This window comes from Falco punctatus (genome assembly GCF_963210335.1).
Source record: "Falco punctatus genome assembly, chromosome: 2".
In the NCBI taxonomy this organism is placed as follows: domain Eukaryota; kingdom Metazoa; phylum Chordata; class Aves; order Falconiformes; family Falconidae; genus Falco; species Falco punctatus.
In genome coordinates, this window is record NC_137581.1 from 89,233,303 (window position 1) to 89,259,856 (window position 26,554).

General features: G+C 39.0%; 1 protein-coding gene and 1 long non-coding RNA gene across 2 annotated transcripts in view; one reads left to right on the forward strand and one right to left on the reverse strand.

The window, feature by feature from the left end:
- The first annotated feature begins 190 nt into the window (after nt 1-190).
- LOC308058834 lies at nt 191-18,020 on the forward strand. The gene is made up of 2 exons (XR_013925996.1): nt 191-4,740; nt 5,630-18,020. It is a non-coding gene; the product is annotated as an uncharacterized lncRNA (long non-coding RNA).
- Nucleotides 17,542-26,554, reverse strand: part of EIF2S3 (eukaryotic translation initiation factor 2 subunit gamma) — a 14,325-nt gene continuing 5,312 nt past the window's right edge. The window contains exons 6-12 of the mRNA XM_080375237.1: nt 25,503-25,661; nt 24,111-24,245; nt 23,067-23,161; nt 21,983-22,127; nt 21,396-21,565; nt 20,260-20,432; nt 17,542-18,285 (exon numbers count right to left, since the gene is read on the reverse strand). Coding sequence (XP_080231363.1) covers nt 18,222-18,285; nt 20,260-20,432; nt 21,396-21,565; nt 21,983-22,127; nt 23,067-23,161; nt 24,111-24,245; nt 25,503-25,661 — 941 coding nt within the window. The 3' untranslated portion in view covers nt 17,542-18,221. The remainder of the gene's footprint in view (nt 18,286-20,259; nt 20,433-21,395; nt 21,566-21,982; nt 22,128-23,066; nt 23,162-24,110; nt 24,246-25,502; nt 25,662-26,554) is intronic.

The following is a 26,554-nucleotide window of genomic DNA, read 5'->3' on the forward strand; positions in this document are numbered from 1 at the left end:
ACCATGCACCGTAGAAATTTTAACCATGATACTGAGAATGAAAGAGGAACCATAACACTTCAGAGATTAATTGCTTTTATTTAATTCCATGAAGGTTGTAGTTAAACTTTTGTAGAATCAGCCCAAACCTGTATTGCAGGAGAGGGTCCTAAAATACTTACCTTGAAAAAGAATTGCTGAGCTTGACCATACGTGTGATATTAATGTAAAATGGTCTTAAGTAAATATTCTTGTCAAGATGGAAGAGGCCAAAGGAACAAGTGCAGAGAAAGATGGTGGTCGATTCATAATCAACAGCAAGGTAGATCTAATACAGAAAAGTAAAAAATGGTCAAACTATTCAGTGTTTTTATTTATACATTGATAAGATCCTTGTTTGGATCGTGTCTCTAATAGCCTGTATTATACAGTGCTTTCATAGAGGCTAGGCTGTTAAAATGGCAGAAGGGTTGGAGCATCTGGGGTATGAGGAGAGGCTGAGAGAGCTGGGACTGCTCGGTGTGGAGAAGATTCAGGGGGATTTATCCATGTGTGGGAAGAACAGATGGGGGAAATAAAGATGGCAGGGCCAGACTCTTCTCACTGGTGTTGAGTGAAAGGACAAAAGATGATGGCACAAACACAGGAAATTCAATTTAAACATAAGGGAGGGGGGGAAAAAAAAGATGTGAATTTGTTCAGACAGTGGAGCAGGTTTCCCAGAGAGATTGTGAAGTCTCGTCTTCAGACATACTCAAAACCCAACTGGACATAGCCTTGAGCAACGTGCTGTAGCTGACTCCACTCTAAACAGGAGGGTTGACTAGATGGTGTGCAGAGGTACCTTCCGATTTGAATGGCTTTATGATTTTTAAGCCAGTTTTTCCAACAAATGTAAAGTGCATTAAAAATTATGAACAGCAGGATATCCTGTAAGATCTTTGGTTCCAAGGACATTTTAATCAAGTCTGTCATTCACGTAGGTAATGGAAATCCGGAATACAGGGCGCATTACCATCAAAGATTCAGCATATCTAATTTTTATGTCATTGCAGGAGAAGACCTCAGAAAAGCTGTGAAGCCACTGAAAGGCAAATAACTAGATGTTTTGTGAAGACGCAAGTCATAACTTCTTGACTGGTTGGCCGTTCGCCCTGCCTGTGTCTAACTGTTTCACCTTTATCCCCTTGTTCTGTACTACTCAGGAGCCACATATGAGCATCTTTTGAGTCGTTAGGGAGATGTTTTGTCCTGATGCAGCCGTCACGTGAATGTTGTCCCCAGCCACTATCATTTCCAGTAGGGCACAGACACCCCGGTATGATCAGGAACAGGGTAACTCCCATTGGTGTGGCTGCCAGAAAGGAAGCCATGTTTGTAACTGATATTCACAGCCCTTTCTGCTCTCACGGCTAATGGAGGAGTCCAAGGGTAGAATGCACTTGAAAACCGCAGGTACCCTAGGTATGCTTGCACCACTTTGTAACAACGTAAATTAACATACTTGCACAATATTTTTTTTGTAACTTGCACTTGCTGGTGTAGAGTAGATCAATGGTAAAAATACACGGTAAGCAGTAGAATTTCTGACCTTAATTAGCGATTAGGTTGGGTCAGATTTTATACACCAGAGGCAGAGTATAGCTTGTATATAAAAGTCTATAGCTCAATTGTTCACAGTCCTGTGAACGGAGCCCTTGCCTTCCAACTCTTAATTTTACTTGTAACCCAGTGTTTCTTTACATTTTTCTCTAGAGCTTGTTTTAGTGTCACTCAGCAGTAGGCACCATGCTGTATCTGACTTTGCCCTCAAAAAAAGCGAGTGAAGCTGGTGGCTTTTGCTGAATGTCCTCTTAAAATTACACTTGTACTTGGTAGTCATGGAGTTAGTTCTGAAGATACCAGAAGTGGTAATAGTTCTCATAATCACAAAAAAGAAGGGTCGTATCAGTGCTGGTAGGTTTTTGCTTGGACACTTAATTATTACATTGGCTATTATGATGTTACTATCAGATTCCATCTAGGTAATCTTGAAGAGTCCTTCAAGTCATGAAAAACTGGTACGGCTGTAAGTCAGTATGGCTGATAATGTTTGCATCCATCTCACTTATAACGTACTTGTGAATAAACTATAAAAATTAGTAAAGAGCCATTTTCAGCCACAGTTCTGCGCATTTATCTTGTATCTTACATCTCTTCACAAGCATTGGCAACATGCTGAGCAAACACCAGTGTGCTAAGTAACACTGCCAGATTTATCAAGCTCTAGCTGCTGTATTACTAACAGCTCTAGGTTATAAGATGCTAAGCTGAGCGTCATCAGCTTTATGTTGACTGTTTTGAAGCCCTTTAGGTAAAGTTGCTTACTTCTTGATCTACAATGAAATAGAGTTATTTTTTCATCCAGTTACATTAGCATGTTTCCTTAACAGTAACAATTTTTCAACCTTGATGAATCCTTCAGCTGGTTATGAGTGGTCGTTTTGAGTTGAATCCAGGTTACTTCACTCTACAGTAAACTTACTGAGTCTGCTGAAGTGATCTGTTAATGTTTTTCCTATGTGGCCACAATGAATGAGGGAAATTAAGAGTCTGGGTAGGAAAGAAAGGGGGAGGTTGTTGTAATTTCTCCTATAGTAGTCTTCTGTAAATACGTTTTCATGGAAATCCTATAAATAATTTTTCTGTCTTCCAGCTTCTATTTGAAACTTATCTATAAAAAGGAAATATGTTGTCTTACCCAAGGAACTAAAGTCTTCCATTACTTTTTCTGTTTAGTTGTTAATAATATTGCACATGCACCAATATTTACCTGGAATAATTTAATTAGGAAGGAATGACTAAGGAGGATTAACAAGATTGCTCCTAAGAGTGGTAAAAAGTTTTACTTCATAACTGTAGTAGCTGCGGACTTACTGTGAGGAAGAGTTGGAAAAATTTCCATTTTAGCTGGCTGTGGTCCACCTTGGAAACTACACAAGAAACAGGAGTTTGGTGTCATTAAATACAGGAACTTGCACATGTGCTTCTGAGGCAGTGCTTGTAGTACTACCATCCGCTAAAACACTTGTGATATCCAGGAAAAAGTAATGATCTCTACTGGTAACATTTCAGCTGTTCATCCAAGCAACCCATGATACATATCGATGCATTTTAAAAAAGGGTGGATTTCAAAAGAACCCAAACACCCAAGCATTTAGTATTCTTGTTTTCATGTTGCTTGTATCACCATTAAAACTGCCCCTGACGAAGATTTTGGAGGACAAAGAGCTTTGTAGTATGTTAGCAACAACAGGTTTTAGGAAATGTGTATTTCCATCAGTAGATGAAAAAGGGGTGGTAGAATAAGTGTTTCTGTTTTCCATGTGACAAAACCAGCAAAATGTGTTTGTAGTTCATGAAGATTAAATAAAGCAGTTTCCGGTCTCACAAGTGACTCTGCAAGGTTTAAGATTATGAACTTCTGCTGGGATAGGTTTGCTAGCAAGGTCAGTTCCTTTATTAGAATTGATCTACTTGAGAAGAAAGGAGTGTGGTCTAAGCCATGTCAACTAAAGTGGTGTTCTGTGGTATAAGCTACAACTGTACTAGGAGCATTTTTCATGCATAGTGTATTTGGGACAGTTACACTGAGAAGGAATCTGTGAAAAACGTGTCCCAACGTGAAGGAAGTATGAGGGATAAGCAGTCATTCCATTGATACTATTTAATCTGCAGTTACAGATAACCCTGCTGTGTTAAAAGTGAACGTAACAAAGGAAAGGCTGTCAGACCGAAAATCTGTTAGACATCATGAGCTGTTTCAGGTCAGCAATCAGTAGAAAATGCCTCATGAGAAGTACAAGTATAGGGAAAATGTGGAGTGGTATATGCCTCAGAATACACAGCTGCCAGCCTTCGTCAGCAGAGGTGGCTGGTCCATTTACAGTAATGAATTTAAATCTCAAAAGGCTTGAGCCATTTCAGAAAGGGTGATATCAGGGCCAGTTCCCATTTGTCTGAGCAGGATGAGTCAGGTACTAATAAGCCAACCCATCCTGTAAAGTCAGTCCTCAACAAAATAACGGAAAAGAAAACATGGGATTTCTTTGGTAAAGAATAAAAGGGCAGGGACTTAACGAATATGAAGAAATGTGGCTTAAGGAAAAAAGATCTTGGCAAACACCCCGAACTTCGTTACTTGAGTAGGTGAGAAGCTTCAGCACAAAATTGTGTAGATGGAGTAGACTTTGTTAAGGTGCTTCATACTACACACACTAAGTTTTAGTTTCAATATATGTTCAATGGCTTAAAGACTGCTGGGCTGATAGATCTGAAGAAATAAGTAACATTACAAAAAATAACCAAACATTTGGACTGTTTACAGAGGTGGAGCCTTAGTCGTGGCCCAACACTTCCTTCATGATCTAGAAGTCATCATAGTATTGCCACTGATTTTATCTGTGGCTGTGACAAAGACACTGGAGTGAGTACATCTGGATGATGAGAAAAAGGCAATGCAAAACAATCACACAGACTGGATTACTTTGTGAATGGAACCACTTATGTCTTAATGTGTACACATGCAAATTTGTATCTAGGATTAATGAACGCAAATCATGTACCTAGAAGATACTACTGAAATCCTGAAAAGCAGAGACTTCAGATAAGATTAAAGCGATGCCATCACAAGACATCTCAAAAAGAATGTAGTATACACATGGGACAAAAGGACTAGTGCTGTTTGGGGATGCTGCTACCGGAGTTGATTGTAGAAATAAGGTGAGTTTATATCTGCTGCGTTCCCTTTGTTAAAGAGACTGAAAACTGGAGAGGCCACAAAGATTCATAAAAGGATTTGGAGGCTTAAAATTTCTTTAGCTGTTTAACAACAACAGGAACAGAAAAAAGAGAGATACATGAAATACAGTGCTTTCCTGGTAACGGGAAGTCACTTTAGGCTAGAGAAAGACATAACTGAAATTAAACAAGATTCATTCAATTTAAAATCTTGGACTTGACTTTCTAAATGGCGAAAGGTGATCAACACAAGCAAAATGTAATGGACAGGATGGGTTCCCGTCTCCTCAGTGCCTTGAGCTCAACATTGCATGGCTTTCTGGCATTTTTGCTTGAGTCAAAGTCTTTTGGTTCACAAAGGACTGAGTGAAACGTAATGACTTACATCATAGAGAGATTCATATTAGGCTAACTGTGGCAGTTCTGCCCTGCCCTTTCAGAAGTGGAAGGAAATACAGGTATCTAGAATATAATTTCTTGAAGTCCTATTTTTTAGTATTCTGATATTTTCTAGCTAAGAATAGTTTCAGTTCAGTCATTTTGTTCTGTCAAGACATGCCCAGGCTGAGTTCCTGTGCAGTAAACAGTAAAATCTTCTTGTGCCTTTTTTTAGTCCCCATAGGTCTGTTCAGAATTCCTAAAGAATTCTCCAGACATTAATTTGCATTTGTAAGTTAATGTAATTATTTAATCAAGCCTGTGGAGATGCTTAATTCTATAGAATCCTCTAGTGCTGGTGCTTGGGTGCTTGCACTCAGCCAGCAGTGCCTGTTTCTCCCCTCTCCAGACTCGGATATTACAGGATCAATATTTCTAAATATTGCCAATTTTTACTGTCAGACTGAGACTCTATTCCTGTTTTTCTTTGCAGACTGCTTTAGGAAGGGGTCTTTCTATGGCTACCACAAGAGAATATTGCCACCAGGTTGCCATCACCAGCCTGTCATCTTCTGGCAACCACTTGGTCCTTCACTAGAAATGTCCCAGACTAGATGGTATCAAGAGTTTCCATGCAGGAGCTGGAAACATCCAGTGAAGAATGGGCTGTGACCCACAGAAGGGAATGTGTCAGAGGTGATTTGATCCCAGCCACTGTGCCCAAAGTGGGTCTGAAAAAGAGGTTCTTCAATACCTTTTCCTTGGGGCAAAAAACCTGGCAAGAAAACAGTTGCTGGAACCTCCCAAAGCATTGCTGGTTATTGCTGTCTGCTGTGATAGAGGCGTGCGGCCCTGCACAAATCTTAATGGATGAAGCAAAGTCCCTCAAAGCTGCCTACAGAAAAGCAAAGACAGCTCAAGCATCTGGAATTGACAGGGTGTTTTAACCACAGTATGAAGCATTAAATCATACTATGGCCAGGGAACCAACGTCATCAAATTCTGCAAAATCATCCTATCGGACAGGTGCAGTCAGGCAAAAAGGATACAAGGTGCTCCAAAAATGTTATGAGGAGTCAGGGCTTGGCATTCCTGTTGGACAGGGGAATGAGAAATGTATATGATTAATCTTTCTTGTGGGTGGGAGATCACAACCCTATAAAACTGCCCAGGTCTCACTATGCATATGTGATCCATAGGCAGCAAAGGGCAAATGCTTTACGACCTTGCATTCCTCTCCCAATGCACAGTTCAAATGGTTTGACTTTGGCACTAAGTGGTCACAGGCTGCTCACAGGCAGAGGCTTCTCTGTTCTCCAGGTGGCTCTGTTACGTGCCTCATTAGAGACAGGAGAAAATCAGCACAGAACCCCAGGATGGTCACCTGCCGTATCCCCTAGCTTCAGCAACTGGCAGTCCTCCTGGGTTTGCTGCATGACCTGCTCCCACCAGGCAGTATCCTCACCACAGAGCTCAAGCACTAGCTGAGTGCTGTGGCTTGGTGTGCTGCCCATCACTTTTCCTTGGAAGGCTGTGAAAAGGCTTTGACCCATCCAGCTGCACTTTTCCAGTCACTGCTGGTCTTTACGATGCTCACTGAGAGAGCTAGCTTGGTGTTCGTGGGAAGCTTCACATAGGTTCTGGGAAACAAGGCTTGGAAAGCACAACCTGAGCTGGAAAGGTGCCCACGCTGCCACGGTACCTGGGTTTTGGATAGCATCTGGCCTGACATTTGTCAGAATAAATGGCCGGGCTACTAAGACAGGCACATTGCAGCCCATACCAACACTTGCGGCACAAAGCCACCAACTCCCTTCAGCCCATGGAGCTTAGGGTCAAAAGCACCGTATGCCTTTGGGGGTGCTGAGCCACCCCGTGGTACAGCTCAACAATCACCTCTAAGACCAGAAATACCCTCCTGTGTTAGTCAGCAGTGTGGCTGAATTTGTGCCAATCCAAAATCCAAACCTAGGGCAAATACGGACAACGAAAGCAGTGATGCTCGCTGAACTGCCTGTGCATACAGGTGCCAAAATGCTTGGGAGCCAAAGGCTTGAGTGCAAAGGAAGATGAATGAAGCTCCAAGAAATCCTTTCTTTTGATGAGAAAAATAGTCGCAGTGAATGAAGTAATGAAACAAAGATTGACCTGAACAATTGTGTATTAGCACACAAGATTCTTTTGAAGAAATTGCCTTAAAATGCTTATCAAATAAACCAAGTCTTTCAAAGAAGGTTTTCATGGCATTATAAATTACAATTTTCCCCAAGTCCCCAGGTAGACACTGCTGGGAACTGGGTAATGCTGAAAAACAACGTATCAGAGGAAAGTCTACAAAAGAAGCACGGCAAGGTGTTCGTTTGGAGGAAGTTCATAAGCCAGAGATACTGAGTAGCAAAGAAGTGGGAAATACACAGGCTGAACAGTGAAACGTGATCTGGGAACGCATTATTTGTCAGTGTTGCTTGGGGTCTGGAAAATGCGTTTGGATTTAGACCTTCCAATGGTTCCTACTTATGAAAAAAGAGTAGTTAAAAAATGTGTTCAGATATAGGAGGCTGATGACCAACTGACATGTTTTTTATTTAAGTATTACCATGCACCTTAGAGGGCTGTGTCCAGTATAAAGAACCCTCTGGCTGTTTGGACCCAGAAAAGGAATGCAAAGGTCTCATATTTGGTCTGGCTGTGCTCTGCTACGCAAAACAGTTGTAGAGCAAGACCAGAAGGTCCAGATATTTACAGTCTCTCTTCACCAGGTCAATAGGTTTGAACTGACCTAGCAGGTTTAAATCAGTGAAAATGTTGTAAGGCTGATACGAAATCTCTACAGCTGTGTATCTCTCTTGGATAACCTCTTTATTTAAAAGTATTTAGCAGTGTGCAGTGGTGTGTCACTTATTTTGAAGCTGTCTGACATTTTGCATTATACAGGTTTTTAGCTGCTTGTGAAACTTTGCCAGCATTCACAAGTTTGAAATTTTCCATAAGCAGTGTTGGCATCGAATTGAATTTTTTTGGGAAGATTCCAGACAGTGTTTTCAGCTTCCTGAGAAAAAAATGCAGATTATTTGCCCTTGTTAAAAGGGGGGGCGGGATTTTTTTTTAATTGAAAAAAAAAGTTTATGAAAAAAGATCTTACATTTAAACAGCAGGTAGAGGTCCCTGGCATCCTGTGGAGAACAGACAAGTTATTTGGCTGCATTAAAATCTTTGAAATATCTTGGTTTACAAATATTCAGTAGATGTCTTAATAACTAGTTGTTAAAGGTAGGGTTTCACAGGCAATTTTATTTCTATCACTTCCTTATTAAGTGCTGCGCAAGCTTAAAGGAATTTTTAATTGGGTAGGGAGGTTAATTATTTATTCTACAATTTCAGATAACATCCTCTCAGTTTAAGCTCACATTGTTTTAGGAGGGGAAAGGTGAAAAATAAAAAAATCCAAGATTCACCCTGTAATTCTGTAAGATTACATTTCATTTGTCTTATTTATCCATGAATCAAAGATATTGCCTCAGAGTATTGGTGAGTACATGTAATATAGGTAAAAGGACTAGTAAATATTCAACCCGATATGTTGCTGGAATTCAGCACTGACAGATCTTGAAAAAGAAAGGCTAAAGAAGATTCAAAGAGTTAGAAGGTATTTTTGTTTTCTCTTCTTGGCTGATAAAATTGTAGATGGCCCTGAGGGCTATGTGCTTCATAAGCATTGTATTTTGAAATAGGACTGTGGCAGCCCTTCCCTCTTTCTCTAATAAATAGTTTAGCAAGACAGGAGGGCATTACGAAACAAACCACTATATTGAGGGACAAACCCTCCTTTCCATGAGACTTTGACGGGGCAAAATCGGCTGCTAGAGTAGCAGTAAAGGCAACACTGATTTTTAGGGTTGTGTTTGTCAGTTCAAAGCTTTGTTACTTGCTCTCTCCAGCAAAACTCTTTCATAGCTATAGGACTTGATATATCTATATAGATCATCTCTATATATATCTATCTTATATATATCTATATAGATATAGATATAGAGATAGAGATATATATCACTGCGCTCTGGGTGAGCCACAAGGCTACTTTTAAACCTTCAGGCAAAAGATCCTACGTAAAACTGAAAATTGAGTTCCTCCAGCACAGATATGAGCAATCTCTTATCTCATTTACATATGCATTTACATAAAAATGCATGTCATACAGAGTTGGACCAATGGGACTCCAATTAAGAATAGAGCAAAAGTACGAAGTAAATCACAAATTAATTTAAACTTCTAAAAGTAAAGGCTTCTCTGAAGAAGCCCCTCATCTCTCCCTGTCCTCACCTGACTTGAGACGTGGAGTCTGCTTTCTGCTTAAATTGCTAGGGGTTTGTGATCTGCTTATACATGGAGCAGCTTCTGCTGAGTTGCACCGCTGAGTACTGAGAATCCAATTTTCTGTGACATGGGGTGTCAAAACAGACACCTTCCTACAAAATGTTTCAAAGACAAATGCAAAGTTTTAACTGCAAAAATAAATGCCCAGCATGGATATACAAATTGGTAGAATGGCAACAGCGTGAAGCAGCAAGTACCGTAAAGGAAGAATTAGACCTTCAGGAAAACAGAAGTCACTTGAGATCACATTTTCCAAAACATTTGGAAGCACAAACTTGCCTTTAAGTGCATGACAGTCTCGCTGACGTTAACAGGACAACTTGTGTGCCTGAAGCACCTGGTTTGCAGGGCTGTACTGGCATTCGCTGGCTTAGCACGTTTAACATAGGTACTATCAGACAGCTAGGCAAGAGGCAAGAACCCAAAACCATATGGAGAATACATGAACGCTTGTGATTGCTGTGGGAAGACTACACACTGTCATACCTTTTTTTTTTTTTTTTTTGTGAAAAGTATGGCTCCGTGTCAGATTTATAAAGGATTAAGTTGTATACAGTTACTGCCAAAGGAATACATGGGAGACAATTTAAAGAAAGAGAAGTACTCGTTGCTACACTTTGTTATCAACATTTTGGCTGTAGCCAGGATAAAGCACAAAAGAAGAAGTGTTTTACTTCTGTATGCCCAGTGCTAGTTACTGAAGTAAAAAAAGCTTCTTTAATCAAAACTTGCAAAAGGTGAGATTTAATTCTGTATCTGTAGTAGTTTGGACTGTGTTGCAAATGAAATATTTTGAGATTCGTAATCGATTACATAGTCAAACAGATGATTAAGCCCTAAGGAGAACCACAAGGCACATTTGCAGGAGAAAATGCTTTTCAGGTCTTTATCGTAAATGAAATAACTAAACATGGAACTGTGTAATGTTTGGCAGGGGAAGAGGCTTTTTAACTAACGTAACAAATCCTGTCTAGTATGTTGGATTTCTTTACAAGTGTCCACAGAGAGGCAATAAAAGAGAGCCGGTGCCCCAATTCATTTGAATCCCTAGGATTGTGGAACATGAGACTTAATTGCGAATCTTAATTTTTTAAATTTTTTTTTGCAAATGTACTGAAATATTAAAAACACTATACTAGGCTTTAGAAAGCAACTGCTTGAACTGAGAAGTTGGTTTTTTTTAAAATGCATACCCTGCAATTTCTTAATGAAGCTTTCCTCAACACAGGTAAATACCATATATTAACATTATTTCAACTAAAATATTTCAACAGTTTTCTTCCATGCTTGAGCATGGTCTTCTAGTTCCTCATATTTTACAAAAGATGTTGAAGAATATGTATTTATTCATATACTTGAGGTAATTCCTTCAATAAGATGCCTGTTCCTTGGCACCAAAATTCTCCTGCCTATTTCTCCTTCATTGCACATTGCCCAAGTTAGGAGATTTCTTTGTTGTCTTGTTTGGGTTTTAATCCTTTCGAGGTAAGAAAGGAGAAGTTATTTACATACTTATATCACTTACATACAGTTTTTGACTGCCACAGCTGATACATTATTTACCAGGTACCAAAACCACTGTAAAAATGTTTATTCTACCCGAGTTTAGTCTGGGAAGGTGTGAAACAAGCACTTTTTCTGCGCCAGTGGGATGGACTGGAGGCATGGGGAAATCAGGCGTGCATGTACAGATGTAGATTTACAGAAGCGAGCAGCAGCACCGAAGCCAGAGCACATTTGTAATTCTAGCATTATGGTAAGCGAACATCAGCTATTAAGCTAGCTGTGCCAAAATAATTACGGCAATGGAAGAACTGATGAAAGTCAAGCCGTGTACAGTGTCCGTTTCAGGAAAAAGGCAACTGAATGTATCGGGCATACACAGGCGCCACCGCACGGTCAGGAGGGGACAGGGTCTGGAAACCAGCAGCTTGGGCAACGTATTATCATCATTATCTTTATTATTATAGGGAGGGCAGGTGTTTGAAGCTTTGTAGATGTTTAGCCCTGGCCTCGCAGCAAGCAATAACCCAGAAACGCAGGGGCAGGTGTAGCTGGGAGGTCACGCTGGTAGAAGAACGGATGGGAAACCAGCACGTGAACAGGACCGGGGCAGAAGTTTAAACCTTTCACGTAGGGTATGCTGAGGCTATCATCAAGATGACTCAGCGTAGAAAAACAGTAGAAATCCCTTTTCCAGCAGTAAGCTAGAAGGAAGCACACTTGTAACACTTTCCAAACTAATGCAATGAAAACATCAGGGTTTTTAAATGCTTTTGGGGTTTGTATATACTAGAACAAAACCAGCAGAGATGTTAATTGAAAATTCATGCTTTGCCCCTTCAGAACAAAATCTGAGATTTGGCTGGAAATGGCATTGCCTGAAGGCATACTGAAGTGTCAGGAATAATTACTGACCCAGAGCCTTAACTTTGTACCATTGCACAAAGTATCTACTTATTTGTATTATAAGCAGCATGATGTATGACATCATGCTGCCGCCTTAAATATTGAAATAACGCAGCCTGGCACAGCAGTGCCTTCAGTCAGCATTGTATCCTTTAGCAACGCTTTAGTTCAGCCTGAGCCAACACAAAATCCTGTAGGATAGGTCAGACCTCCTTCCCTCTTACCCTGTTCAACACCACTCAGGGCCTCAACCAGGGAAAGGGGGTGAGGCAGAAGCTAATGTAGGGACTGTTGAACTAGCAGAACTGCTAATCACCCTCATTCCCCTCCCCCCCATTTTATTTTGCCAAGTTTAAAGGAACTCCCCATAAGACAGCAGGAGAGCACTTTTCTTTGAAAAATTAACTATGAAACAGTCCTCTCACTCAAACAGCTACCTGCTCCACCATTAGGGATTTTTAACTCGTACAACAACCAACTTTATACACCAGTATATAAGGACAGGGCTCTGGTGATTATGTAGAGCTTAAACTCTTACTTTTAGGAACTAGTCCTGCATGTTAGAGCCAAGATGGTTAAGGAAGCAATGTCTTTTTGTCTTCACAGGCATGATTACAAATCTACTTTTCCTAAAATATCTTTGTTTTAGGGTATAAAATGCAACAAAATAAACCATCATCCTACATTTTTGTTGAGTCTAAGCCTACCCATCCTTCTGAGACTTTACATCTTCCTCAGTGTACTATAGCTGGTTTTTCAAAGAATGAACTTTTTCAAAGAATGAACAGTGAGCATCACGCAGTGTAAGCTCTTAGCTTCGTCTCTTTTCTGCATCACAGAATTACTTTAGTTTCTGTATAGCCATTCACTGATCTTTTTCCAAGGAGGTGGTGTTATCTATATACTGAAGTTACTTACTGTTGCATATACGTGTTAATGCCTTAGAGAAAACTTCAGTAAGAAATTAAGATAATTACTGACTCTTCTCCCCACATTTTTGTGAAACCAGGGCTTTAAAAGCCAACCCAAGGTGTTAACAGCACCAGCAGCACAACTCCGAGAAATGTTCTCTTCATATAACCCTCCTCATTATACAACCAACCAAAATGCAGATAGTCCATACATACTTTCAGCTGTGCCTCCTTTCTTTGATCAGCTCACCAGAATAATTCCTAAAAGTAGTGAAGCAGAGGAAATTGCCAGAATTGAGAGGAAAGAAACACAGAGATGTCTTGGGTTTATTTAGTCCATCATTCGCTTGCATTTTTACTACTTGGATTTGCAATATTACAGTTATAATATCCTGGCTCGAACTGCGTTTACCAGCGTGAATTAAGAGATCTGTAGAAGTGATACATGCACACAGGCTGGGATGTAGTATTAATTTAATGGAGACAGAATGCAGAGTCATACATATAAAGTCTTGAGTTACATTAGGTAGCTGAGAAAACATAAAGGTTATTTTCTGCCTGGGGAAAGCAAAACAGAATTTCCCATATTCCCTGTCACCTGAACCCTTACGAGAGAAACTTCATTTCAAACCCAAGCTGCCAACAGAAAAGACTCTTTCATCTGCATCTCTTGTTTCTAAAAAGAAAAAAAAAAAATTTAGACCCATTCACCCATCTGATTCCCTGCACATCCATACCCCGTACAAGCACTAGAGCCAATACAACAGGTATGGGGGAAAAGTATCCAGGAGCAGGATAGGTCCAAGCTTCAACAGTAACCCAGACTTCTGCTCCTTTAAAGCAGCTGTATGGCCACAGTTGTCATTAATCTGACATTTCCCTATTTTAGCAGGTACGTGTTTCTACAAAACTTACTTCAGTGACGGACTTTCATTTAAAAGATTCCAGTAAATGCATTTGTCCTACATTTTTATGGCAAATTTAAGGTAGCGAGTGATTTTCTTGCCCATTACACAGCAAGATCTGAATGGAAGAGAACTTGGAACAGGGCACTGGGAAGAACTTCTCTGCAAGTCTTTTGTCACTGTTAGTAACTCCATGCTAGTCTATGAGATGAGACCTGTACAAACAGGGACGCGCAATAAAGGGATTAGTTTTACCTTTCATTTTCACAGAGAGAACTGGTGGGAGAAAGGGAAGGGAGAAAGAGAGGCACAACCTGAACAAGCTCTCCTGTGGGTGTTTATTCCACTTTGGAGTAAGTTGAGTTTCCACCTGGAGTGAATTTAAATCACAGTTCTGAACACTGGTCCTCCAAATCCCCATAGCTGCCCCGACAGCTGTTGCAAGTCCGATGCCATGAAGACCACACTCAGAGGATTCAAACCCACCTGTGGTACCCTGAGTGACAAGGGCTTCCATGTTCTACACCGGCGTGAAGAGAGGGGCGAATCCTTGCTGCAGATGATGCACGTGACCCTTGGTATCTGCAATAGGGTGTTTCTGCTCTCTTAAAAAGTATTTTGCTCCATTAATAAGCTTTTCACATTCATCTGGATGGGAAGCAGAAACGTCTCCAAAACCAATCCAGAGGACTGTTTTCAATGGAAAAACTGCTCGTGGACAATCTCTAGCCACAAAAGCTCGGCTGTACAGCACAGCACTGGAGAGCTACTCCACATCAGGGCATGTACGCAGACCTTGGAGAGCAACCGCTTTTCCCTCCCACAGCTTCTGTTCAGTTGTAAACTTTACTTCAGTTGCATCAGAAACAACAGGGAACTAGCAGCCACTTCTGTTATGAATAATCTCATTTCCGTGCGTAAAATCATGTGAAGTAGCAGCCAACCCACTGGCATCTGCAGAACGCTAAAGTGAAGAACTACTTGCAGTTTTGTCCACCTTTGCTTCCTTAAAATCCCGTTTCTTACACTTAAGCTAGTGTAAGTAATTTTAACTGTGAGTGGTTTGCAGGGCAGTACAGTATTTGCAATACAGATAAGCATAATGGAGAAACAAGCTGCTTAAACTGAGTTAATGTGAGCTAACCAGCAAAAACTCCTTGGAATGACAGCCAGCCAGTCTTTTACTAGTTTTAGTACAGAACTAATCACTCGTTGATAAAAACAAAACCAAACCGAAACAGTTAGTAGTTCAGTTAACCTACACTGGTCTGGTAGGTTTCTTACGATACCAGAAATCTTTTGCAAAATACTGAGATGATACTTTCCCCCCCATAATGAAGAGCTACCGCTGTACCAGCAGCCTCCTAAAAGCAGTTACCGAGTTCTGACAGATCACTGGAAGAGATTCAGTTACCTAAGTGCAGGTACTAGTGGCATCTGAGATGCCCTGCTCTATCCAGAACTACTCCAGAACGTGGCAAGTGTGAGAACAGCCAATTCCACATTAGCCAACCCATTTTAAGTGCAACTGTACACCTACCTTCAGGTAGCTAAATCTGACCTATGAAGAATTAAAAATGAAAATAAATCATCACTCAAAGAAATCCTTGGTAAAGTGAGAGCTCAGAAGTCATCCGTTACTATCTTCATCCTGGCCAAGAAAACCCAAATGATTTTCAACTTCTGTAGTTTACATGGCATCTCTTTTCTCTCATCATTCATCTAAATCTCAGCATCACAATTCAGTGAATGGCGAGTGGGTGGACACAGGCACATCAGCACATAATGTGTTTACACTTACACTGTTCATTCTTGGCTCTCCGATGCTGCAGTCATGTGCTTCATGTGTTCATTGAAGCCCCGAAATGTTCCCATTATTCTTTACTAATGCCAGCGAAGGCAAAGATTGCCAGTTAGAGGAAATGAAACATTTTGGTGGCAAAAAGGAACTCTGCACTTTACCTATCCACCCACTCCCTACCAGTGGCGTAATAAAATATACAGCACACTTGCTTATGTCATATATATGTATCTCATAGCTGACGCCTCAGAATACCTATACACATGCTCCTATCCTCCCTTCTTGGGAAGGATCAGGAACAGACTGTCCAGACACACTATTTGTAACAACCACCCCACTCTTAGGCAACTCTTTTCTGCATGACACGGCGCAGACGCACAAATAACAAACCCAAGCCCACCATCAGGAAGAAGTAGAGAACAGTTCAGAATATAAGAGACTCTGCCTTGGGAGAGGGCTATGGCTGCTAAAAAAAACCCAACACCTCGCCTAGCCTGGGAAAGCCCAGCCCCTAGGAACGCAGCCCGATGCAAGAACAGGCCAGAAGCAAAATTCAATACCCTGGCACTTCATTGCCTCTATTCTCTCTTTAGTTCCTATCAGTTACTGTGCGTGCCATCAGAAAAAACAGTGTTACTTAATGTTTCAGAGGGAATGAAGACACTTTCATAAGTGTTCCTTAATGTTACTGAGAACATATACTTACCTAATAAATCTGTTATCAACTACAGCAGTATCAATTCATATTCTAGACCTAAATTAAGTAATGACGTATGGCTATTTAGCTGGAAGGATGTAGGGCTGGCTACTAATCCTAGCACTAGGACGATACTAGCACTTTGCATTTATTACCTACCCAAGTGAAGGAGTACGTGAAGTGCTTTGGAAAGATTATGGCACTTTCATTTTTCAAACTGCAGATCATGAGATTAAGGCCCAATCTCCAAAATACCTGGATGCCTAAAAATGCCTATGGGTGCACTGCGCTGACCAACTTCTCGGAAGCATTCGAAGTATCCTCAGACCCACAAATTCAGTGCATTTAGAAAGAAGTCTTTAGACTAGCTTTCATCCTAGTGGTGGTGTCATCCTAGCACTCTGTGGTAGCTTGCTTTCCGTTTTGTGCTCACTCTCATGCTCCCAAACTAGGCAAGACCTAAGTATATCTGAAGTTCCTAGAATTCAGTTACAGAAATGAGCTTCCAAAGTACGGAAGGTGCCATCTTTGAAACAGACACATTTAAGACCGCATACTGGTCAAGTATGAGGAGAATCAGGAAGAACTATAGCTGATTCTCTTTCAAAAAGGAGAAGCACTATACAAAAGTTAGTGTATTTACTCTCAACACCATGCGAGGTAGAAGTACTTTACAAGTGGAAGAACTGTGTACAGGAATGTAGATGGAACAAGGGAACACAAAATACAATGCAAAATCAGGAAAACAACTCAAGCTGTTTCATCAAAATCAGTCTTGATGAGTGAAACGGTATTTACCTTTAGAATGCCTTTGAAAATATTAAATACAACTGAAACCAGGCGTTGGAAATGAACACAGTACTTTGTATAAAAACATGGAAAGAAACATGACTCGCTAAATTTTAGTATACAAAATACTAGAACTATGTACATTACTACAAATGAAGAAGTTAAACCTAAATGGATGACAGTATTAGCACCCTAGAGTAAGTTATTACATTATGTTTTCTCCCAAGGAGTGTTACTCAGGCTAGCTAAGCAATAGTGGTTTTACGCCTTTTTTCCTCATCTCATTCTGAATTCCACCCCCATCCCCCAAATCATTCCTTTCTACAGCCTTTTCCAGATATTTTATAGTTCAAGACGACAACTAATATTTGGTCAATTAGCTTGGAAATAAGCAGTTTACTCCTACTGTATAAAGAGCTCCCATGTCACCCACATAGTTCCACAATGACAAACAGCTATGTTTCAAATTAATCAAATTCTTTTCAGAAATTCATTCTAAAATAATGTCAAAACCAGTACTGCCAGTTCAGATCCAGTTTACTTGTAGCTCTTTCTTTTGGGGTTTAACCAAAACTTGCAATATTGGAAGTGACAAATTTAAGTCAGTTGACATTGCCATCCTAATCACAAAGCATAATACAGCCAGAATCCTACAGCCGGAACCATACAAACCAAGGAAGGAAGTTCTTCCTGCCAACAGCTGTCTAAACAAAACAAGATGTTGTGCAGAAAGGGTACTAGTCTCCAGTAAGAGTGTGGTTTTTTACTTTTAATTCTTGTACTGATTGAACAATCACTGCAGTCTTTTGTTACTAGAAAACTGTATGAATTAATGAAAATAAGCAGTATTTTATTTCAATACCAGATTTATAGTTTGTGTGTTACACTGGGGCTGACTTGACTGATATGAAACAGATATGTCTGAAACACAACATAAATTAGACATGCCATGAGACATGTACAATTAATTTCTACTAAAATGTGGATAACTAAACCCACTTTATGCCAATTCTTTTACACTTTTAATGGTGATAGTGACTAGTATTTTAGTAAGAGGGTAAAATTCAATAAAATGTACAAGGACAGCCATACAACTCAAAGACAGTTTGCACAGCTTCCAATACCACTGTGAAAATACATCCCCTCCGAAATAGAAACAGGCACTTCATCTTTAAAAATGAAGCACACCCTTTTGTTCTTCAGTCATCATCAACAGTTGGCTTGATTGTCACTCCTCGTCTGATTTGACCCCAACCAATTAAACTGCAAAAAGAAAAAAGTTTATATTACTTTTGATAGTAGTCATGCCTTCAGTTCTCACATTTTGAATTTTCTCAACTTATCTCCCACCCACAACAGCCTACAAGATACAACGCTGGTTAGCAGAAATAGAGAATAGGAGACAATGAGGGACAGAGAACGTTTGTATGTTTGCAATTAGCTAAGGATGTACATTTCAAAAGTAAACTAAAAATCTGAAAACATTGTAACTTATGTTGTGCTGATGGACTATAAATCTATCCAGAGCTTGATCTCTTTCACCTATGCCCGCATTACTTTCAAATAGAAATGAAAATGTGAAAATTCAGACAAGATGACAGTAAGATTACAAACAGCTGTAACTCTCAATGAACATGTAACCTGTAAAAGCAACTCAACATTCAGCTAAGTTCTACTATTTATATTCAGTAGAATTAAGACCCCTTTTATGGGCCACTGTTGCCTCAGAAAAATATGCTTTTAGAAAGAAATTAAGATTATGTCCATTTCCACAGTCAGCAGGCAGTCCATGTGATTATTAATACAACTATCTTTTAAAACATTTCCAATTTCTGGCAGGGAGATACATACACAGAAACCACACGTGCATCTCAATTTAATTTGCTAAGCAGTAGAGCCTGTCTCTGGGCACCAGAAAAGGGACTGAAGTATATCAGCCTAGTACTTCCCACCTTTTAGGACCGTATCTATAGGCTATAACTAGTCCATCTTTGAATTCACTGTTCCTTAGAATCACTAGTATATATCCTCTTTGCTTGGCCATTTACTGTTTAACCTCTGTGCCTCAAATACATTTACCTTCTATTTTATACCTCCTTTTTGACTCTTGCTTTCTCACTTGGTTCCATCTTTTCAGTATGACATTGCCTCAGGCTACACGTTCCTTTTCACAGTACATTATCTTCATTCTAATTAGTTTTTATTAAAAGCTGCTATTCCCAGTTTGCCTCCTTTCCCTTTTCTTAACTTTCAGTTTCTTTATGTTGTCTCTTTGTCCTTTTAATACAACATAGAAGGCAAGTTTTTAATAACAGGAGCTTTATAGCAGGTTGCCATTACTTGCGCACCCCATAATCCAGAGACAAGCGGGCTTTTTGGCAAAATTTTGTCATTTTTTTCAAGTGGGAAGTAATCTACAAATCAACAAAACTCACTCTATCAGTCTATATGCATCCATGGATATGCATACAGTGGAGACTTCTTGTAAAAATGGCTACGTTCCCTTATAGTACAAGAGCTGTGCAGGGTCAGCAAATCTAAATACCCTTATGTTATTCATGTTGTCTTACGGAACATGTAACAGGTACAGCACGTGTAATCACCTTAAAAAGAAGTATGGCGCTACGATTAAAATGAATTATCAACTAATTCTGCTCATTTTCAGCCTCCAGATGCTTCTGTGCAGTCAAGACATTCTATATTTGTAATTCGTATGTGTCAATCCAGTTGATACTTTTTTCTTTCCCCTCTGCTCATAGTACATACAATACCTAAACCTCAGAATGTCCTTTCTCCATTCCCTTGCTATTTCTTCAAGGTTGCGCTAGAAATCACATACAGCTCCACACGTAGACCACCACTGACTCAGGCGTGTATAAAGACAGGCTTTGCCTTAGCATTACTAGAATTTCCAAACTGCTCAGCCAAGACTGCCTACTGTTAGCTCAGTTTACAACACGACAGTTACGGCAACAAGCCATGAACCTCATATTTCCGTGTCTGTTAACTAAAAGGTATGTAGCCAAGTGTAATGCTTCTTTAAAAAAAAAAAAAAAAAAAAAAAAGAGGCTAGTAATGAAATTAAGCATTCCACAATAATGTTGTCAATGTGTTAGATGAATCCAGAGGAATTTAACACAGACACACACTTACCTATTCTAGGACAAAACCAGATCCACCTATTTTTTTGTTAACAGTGTAACAACTAGGTACCGCATTAATTTAGCACCAACTTACCGCCAGTGTTTCTCAACTCTTCGACTCAGGGCAATTTTTTCTCCCACTTCTGTGCACACTGGGTTAGTTAGCACAATCTTCCCCAAATCGGCCTTTACTGCACTGACTCTCCCTCCAGTAGATAAGGATCCTATGTTTACCATTAAAACTTCATTCTTTGATAATTTTTGCACCTGAAGACAGACATACAAAACTCTGAAACGTAAGCTTTAGTATTTAACAAACAAAAAAACCATAGACAATATTGAGTATCTACTGTTACCTACCTGCCCCAAAAAAGGTACAGCTGAGATATGCAAAAACTATACACACACACAAACCATGGACAACAGTGTCAGTGGATAGTTTATATGAGAAAGGACAAATACATAAATGTTGTACACGCAGCACTGCAAGTTCTTGAAAGGATGTACCTTCTTGATTTCTCTACGTTTTTTACAAAACACACTGATGATTGCATATACTGTACTGAAAGTAAAAAGTCTCAAATACTGCTACTGAAATGTTATACCATTCTTGTAGCTAATCTGAATATTCTCATTTCCCTTATGCCTACATACATGAAAATGATTTCTCAAAAAATAATTAGTTTCACAGCATAAAGACAGTGCTGAAGCACTTAACTTACTATTGCATGAAGTTGTTTATAGATTTTAATGCTAACAGGGAGAACTATGATCTTTTCATTTAGTTGTGTAAAATGGACCATGGAGCACACGACTGTGCTGTGCATCAAGCTCAGGTTTTTTTCAACTACAGTGTTTCAAAAATACTCGGGTAGAAGTTCTTCAGAGAAAAGAGTCTACAAAAAGCATGTAAGTAGGAAGTAGATCGGTACGTGTATAAAACTAGTTATTGCACAAATTAATAGGCTGATAGCAAAGGAAAACAACTACCAGTGTATTTAGAAGAATACCTAACTTCAGGACACAAATATTTTATGCTACTTCAAATTACTCTGATATGAATTCCTACTCCTCTGAAAAGCATTTTCTTCTATAATGTTAAATAAGCAGATAGGTTTAATGACAAGCACATATGAACAGGAAGAGAAAATTACCACATAAGGTCAAAAAATGTACATACTAATGACACTTAGCAAAAGAAATCAGGGAAAAACCAAAAGCAGTACAGACCTTCGCAGCTTTCTTGTCTCCTTCAGTGCGCACACCCAATAGTCGTCTCAGCAAGAAATAGGAAATTTCTAGCTCTGTAAATATTTCTGGCAGTGCTCCAACCGCACCAAGAACTTGGCCTACCATTCGGTCAGCCCGACACAAAGTTGGATCAATCTTTGTTCCAACACCTACAACACAACAAGGAAAGTCACAAGGTGTAACTGAAAGGTAGCTGTCACATTTATGTATTAGAATATTTGAAGGAGATCTAAAATCAACAGAGAATGTTCTGGGAATTCCCTATGACCTGGACAGCACTTTCAGAATGTCAGCAAGACCGTGGGCTCTATCTAAACAGGTTAAGAAATACCTACTGTTAAAATCAGTACAATTAACAATGCAAGTTGATCTGCATTGGCCAGTGACGTTTAGGAAATTTATTGAATATCTAATTTTCACACCCATGTTGTCTCTCTCTACATATATGAATTATTTTAAATTGCTCAATAGCCTTTGTTTATTACACTGAAATTCATGGCTGAATGAAATCAAGTGTTTTCAGTAAGCATGAAAAAATAAATCTTTTAATATGAGATTATTCTTACCTATAAGACCTCCTGGAGCAGCATATTGCAGATCATTGTGTTCAGCAAAGAGTGACACAATTTTGGAGAAGATAGGCTTGCACATGAGTTTTCCTTCACTGTCCTTGGACACAATACCAGGCCGGACCTCAATTTCCTGGCCCACCTAATTACAAATGTGAAAATGTGCTTAACTGGCTGTTTCACAGGAACACAAAGCTAAATCCTAGTCACAGATAAGACCTACTTATCCCAAGATCTACTATTTACACAAGTCCTTGGTTCTGGGCTACTGTAGAACTTCGAGGACTTCTGTTGCACTGTTTACTGCAAACTGAATAATACTGAAAGCTTTGTATCTTATAGCTGATCTAACAACTGATTTTCTTTTCAATATAATTTGTAAAACTGCTTTAGCAAGGATCTTTATCAGCAGTAATTCCAACATTTAAATTTGAGTTTAATTTTGTAAAATGTCATTTCATTTAGGAACATTACAGCACTGAGAAAAACTGAGTTAATTAAATCAGTGTAACTGATTGGCATCTACAAATGTCAAGACAAAGAAAATACAGGTTATGTAAATGTTTCAAGACGTAGCTTGCTTTCCAGCTTAGCAGAACAACTTTTAAAGTCCATCTGTTGACAGTATGCATCAAGGAAAAAAAAAAAACCAAACAACAGAATATACAAAATATTTAAATGAGGAAGTGAGACCTGAGGGAACACACATACACACACACACTTCTGAGGTACTTTTAAAGTTCTTTTGCTCCCCTGTTCCCCCCAGTAATTCAGCAAGTAAAAGTGGCAGGACAGGAAAAAAGAATATCTCCCTCAGTTTCTGTAAGCAACGAAATCATTGTCTTTATTACCAAAAGTTAAGACTATAGCGACAAATATATATTTAAAAAATAAAAATCTTGTTATGGTACTTTAAATCAGGAAAGTAAAAATGAGGCATAGACAGAAAGGGTAAGTGACATCTGACTGTATTCTAGTTTAAAAAAAAAAATCCGTTATATAGATTGATCTTGTACTAAGCATGGAAAAGTTCTACTCATTATCATCATTACAAATCTCCACACAAGAAAGGGAAAGTTACCTTTAAAACACCCTTTAGAATACTGCCACCAGCTACACCTCCTTTAAGGTCATCAACTTCACAGCCAGGCTTGTTGACATCAAAAGATCTAATTACTGAAAAGAATAGACCATAACCAGGTTTATATTTAAGATCAGGTTTTTAAAGAACTGTCTTTCTTTAGCAGCTTTGATTGCTTCCCTATGCTCATGAAGGTATACATATATATATATATATAAATACTACAAAAATGTAACTCAGGAAGAACACTAAAATACAATGAATATTTTATTCCCAATTTTTAAGTATACAGTTATTTTGTTCTCAAAAACATTTAAGCTGTTCATATACATAAATGTTTTTTTACACTGTTTCTGCGTAGCAGAAATTAAGTTAAAAGATCACTATCTGAAAAAGAAAGCAATGATCAACTATATCACAAAACCCCTTCAACATTCACAATGTCAATTGTGAATACTGGAACCTTGTTTTAATGTGGCCAATTTTTATGCATTCCGAACATTTGTGGGTCTCCCATGTTCTATGTGGAAAAAAGGGCAAACAAATGGATTCACTGTAGTGGAACTGGATTTCACAATATGCTGGACAAGAACTGAGACTTTGACAATTATATCCAGGAGACAGGAGACTAACAAAGAAAATCTAACCAGGCTCCAGGAAAATAAGATTTTCATGGAAATTATCTAATTTTCAAATTCAACAATTTGTCAGAATTTTGCTAAATCAAATTTAAATCAGTAGCAACTAACAGAATGTTTTTAAGACAGATACATTTCTCATCATTTATTTATTTTAGTGCTTTCACACGCATAGAATATATACACAAAACCCAGCAATTACCTCAGGTAGGTTTAACTATAGTAATTAACTATGAACAAACAATACAGCTCTCAGAAAATAAGCAAGTTTTAAAATAAAAGCACACTAAACGCTCTTTTCAATCCCACCTCTTTTTAAGAGCATCCATCAACAAGCTATTTTAAGTGTAGATACATGTAATGAATGATTAGCCACAAAAGCCCAGACCATATGGCATTTACATACCAATAAGCCTTGGTTCAGATGTGAAGTCTCTCAAAGGGACTGGGATTTTCTTCACTATGTACTCGCAAACTACCTCAATGTTGTATTTCAACTGTGCTGAGATCGGAATTATTGGAGCTCCTTCTGCAACTGTACCTACAACAAAATCAAGTTCAACATCAAGCCTTAATATAGTATTTATAGGAACATGACCAAGCGTTCTGTCATTGTTAAAAACACTAATGAATTTCAAGGCACATTTCATGTGTATTTCCCAGAGCAGAACATATCAGAGCACTTACCCTTCCCTTCAACATTTTAGCTCAAACCAGCCACACCTACTTTTCAGGGCATGCTGAAACAACCTTTGTGTTGCCTCTGGATAAGTGCGCACTGAAGAGCTTTACAGTTGCTCTCTGAACACAGTGCAAGATAATCTTCTCTGAGGGAGAACATGCTTCCTACATTATCTTAAGAATATTTCTGATCACAATTTCCTCAGAGAGACTAGGTATCTTAGTACTTGATAGAACAGTATTAACAGTCAGATTTCATTCCGACAAACTAAAACTCCTATCAATCTATGTTTTCTAAGTTCTGCAATATAAATACATATTTTAGAAGAATCCTCATTTTATGGAAGGATGCATTAGTTATTAGGACTTGTTAAATATTACTAATTATATCTGTGTTTCTTGTGATAACTCCAGTTCTCAAACTCCAAATTTACACATCAAGCCACTGTGACACAGCTGTTATGAACAGGTTATACAAGGCAGCAATTCTGAACTAAAAGAAAACCACAAACAAAAACCACAGACACACTGGCTAATTTTGATGGTGACACTCTAGCTCTGCAGCTTTCCACATATACTGGCTAAAGCAGATAAGCAGGGAAGTGGAAGCTCCTGGGAAAGACAAAACTCAAAGCACTGAAGTTAAGTAGAATTTTCAGACAAGAGTAGGATAATGCTGCTTGACCTAGACACCGAGAGAGATGAAAGATCAATCTTTTCTGATTTGGTAGAAGAAAAGCTAACACATTGATACCTACAAGGTGCCCCTAACAAGTACTACTACCTTTTCTCCTGTGCTGCAGTAAAAATCACAGTACAATCTCTACTACAGCAACAATACCAAGAAGAAACCACAAATTCCATGAAAGCTACTAGATAGGAGCTATTACTATTAGTTTTACATCAAGAGCCAACAGCCTTAATACTTGTAGGCAAGCAGTCTGGAATGGGCAAGAAGCACAACTCCAACGGCCTACTTTTTAGATTAACAGATTATGTACACCAGCATTGCCTATGGAAGAGAAGCTTTGATATAAACATACAGAAGCCACTATGTCCATGTCTCAACACTGAAGAATTTCCACCACTAACTGGATTTCTGCTGCTGAAAACTTACCTTGTACAAATGCAAGAATCTGTTCATACTGTTCTTTAGCCTGGCTCTCCTTCACCAAATCAATCTTATTCTGCAGAATCAAAATGTGTTTCAGTTTCATGATTTCTATAGCAGCTAGATGTTCTGAGGTCTGGGGTTGAGGGCATGACTCATTACCAGCTGAAAGAAAAGTGACTACAATAGAGAAACTATACAGATAGACAAAACTCCTACAGTTACGAGATCTACTTTCCATTGTATCTTTATAAAAAACAAGCCACATCTCAGTAAACTACATTTGAAGCTTTCCAAGTGAGTAAGCACCTCCTTCCTCTTCCCCAGAACTGCTGGCTGTAGCATCCACACAATGTATGACAGATGAGAGGTTGTCAGAGTGATTCCCCCATTCTACTTGCTCCCAGTAGAAAGATCTAAAATTTCCAAAGATACTGGTAACTAACTTGCGTCTACTTGACATTCCATCCTTAGGTCCTCAAGCATCTCACTACTGACTGTAGCATAATGGACAATTCACCTTTCAAGAAATATCTTAAAATTTGATGGCACTTCTTAATCACTAAAACCATAAAAATGCCCAACTTTATAACACACAATAAACATATCAAGTACGGGAATAGGGCAGCTATCAGCATGGTTTGGATTTCAGCCATCCAAGAAGCTAACTCTGGCTGCATGTGCCATTGTGCCAGTTAGTCTCGCTTGAAGTCTGGGCTATCACACTTTCTAGGTCTAAACAGGCAGCAGGAATGACAGCTCATCAGCTATCTCAGACTATTTAAACTACAATATCTGAAGCTGTTTTTCTTGTTTGTTGACATGGCCTATCTAGGTAAAGATAATTACTGTCACAGAGCGCTAAATTGTTCTATAGACATAAAAATCACTTTTATGCACTTCCTGTTTGTTGCAAATCAGAACAAAAATTGTCTGAATCAAGATAAATCTCCTGTACCTTGATTTTGCCTTTGTTCATCTGGGTTTACTGTTTATACTGATATTTCTGGACTCTCCTGTATGGCAAAGGCTACATACATATCTAAAGCAAACTGAAG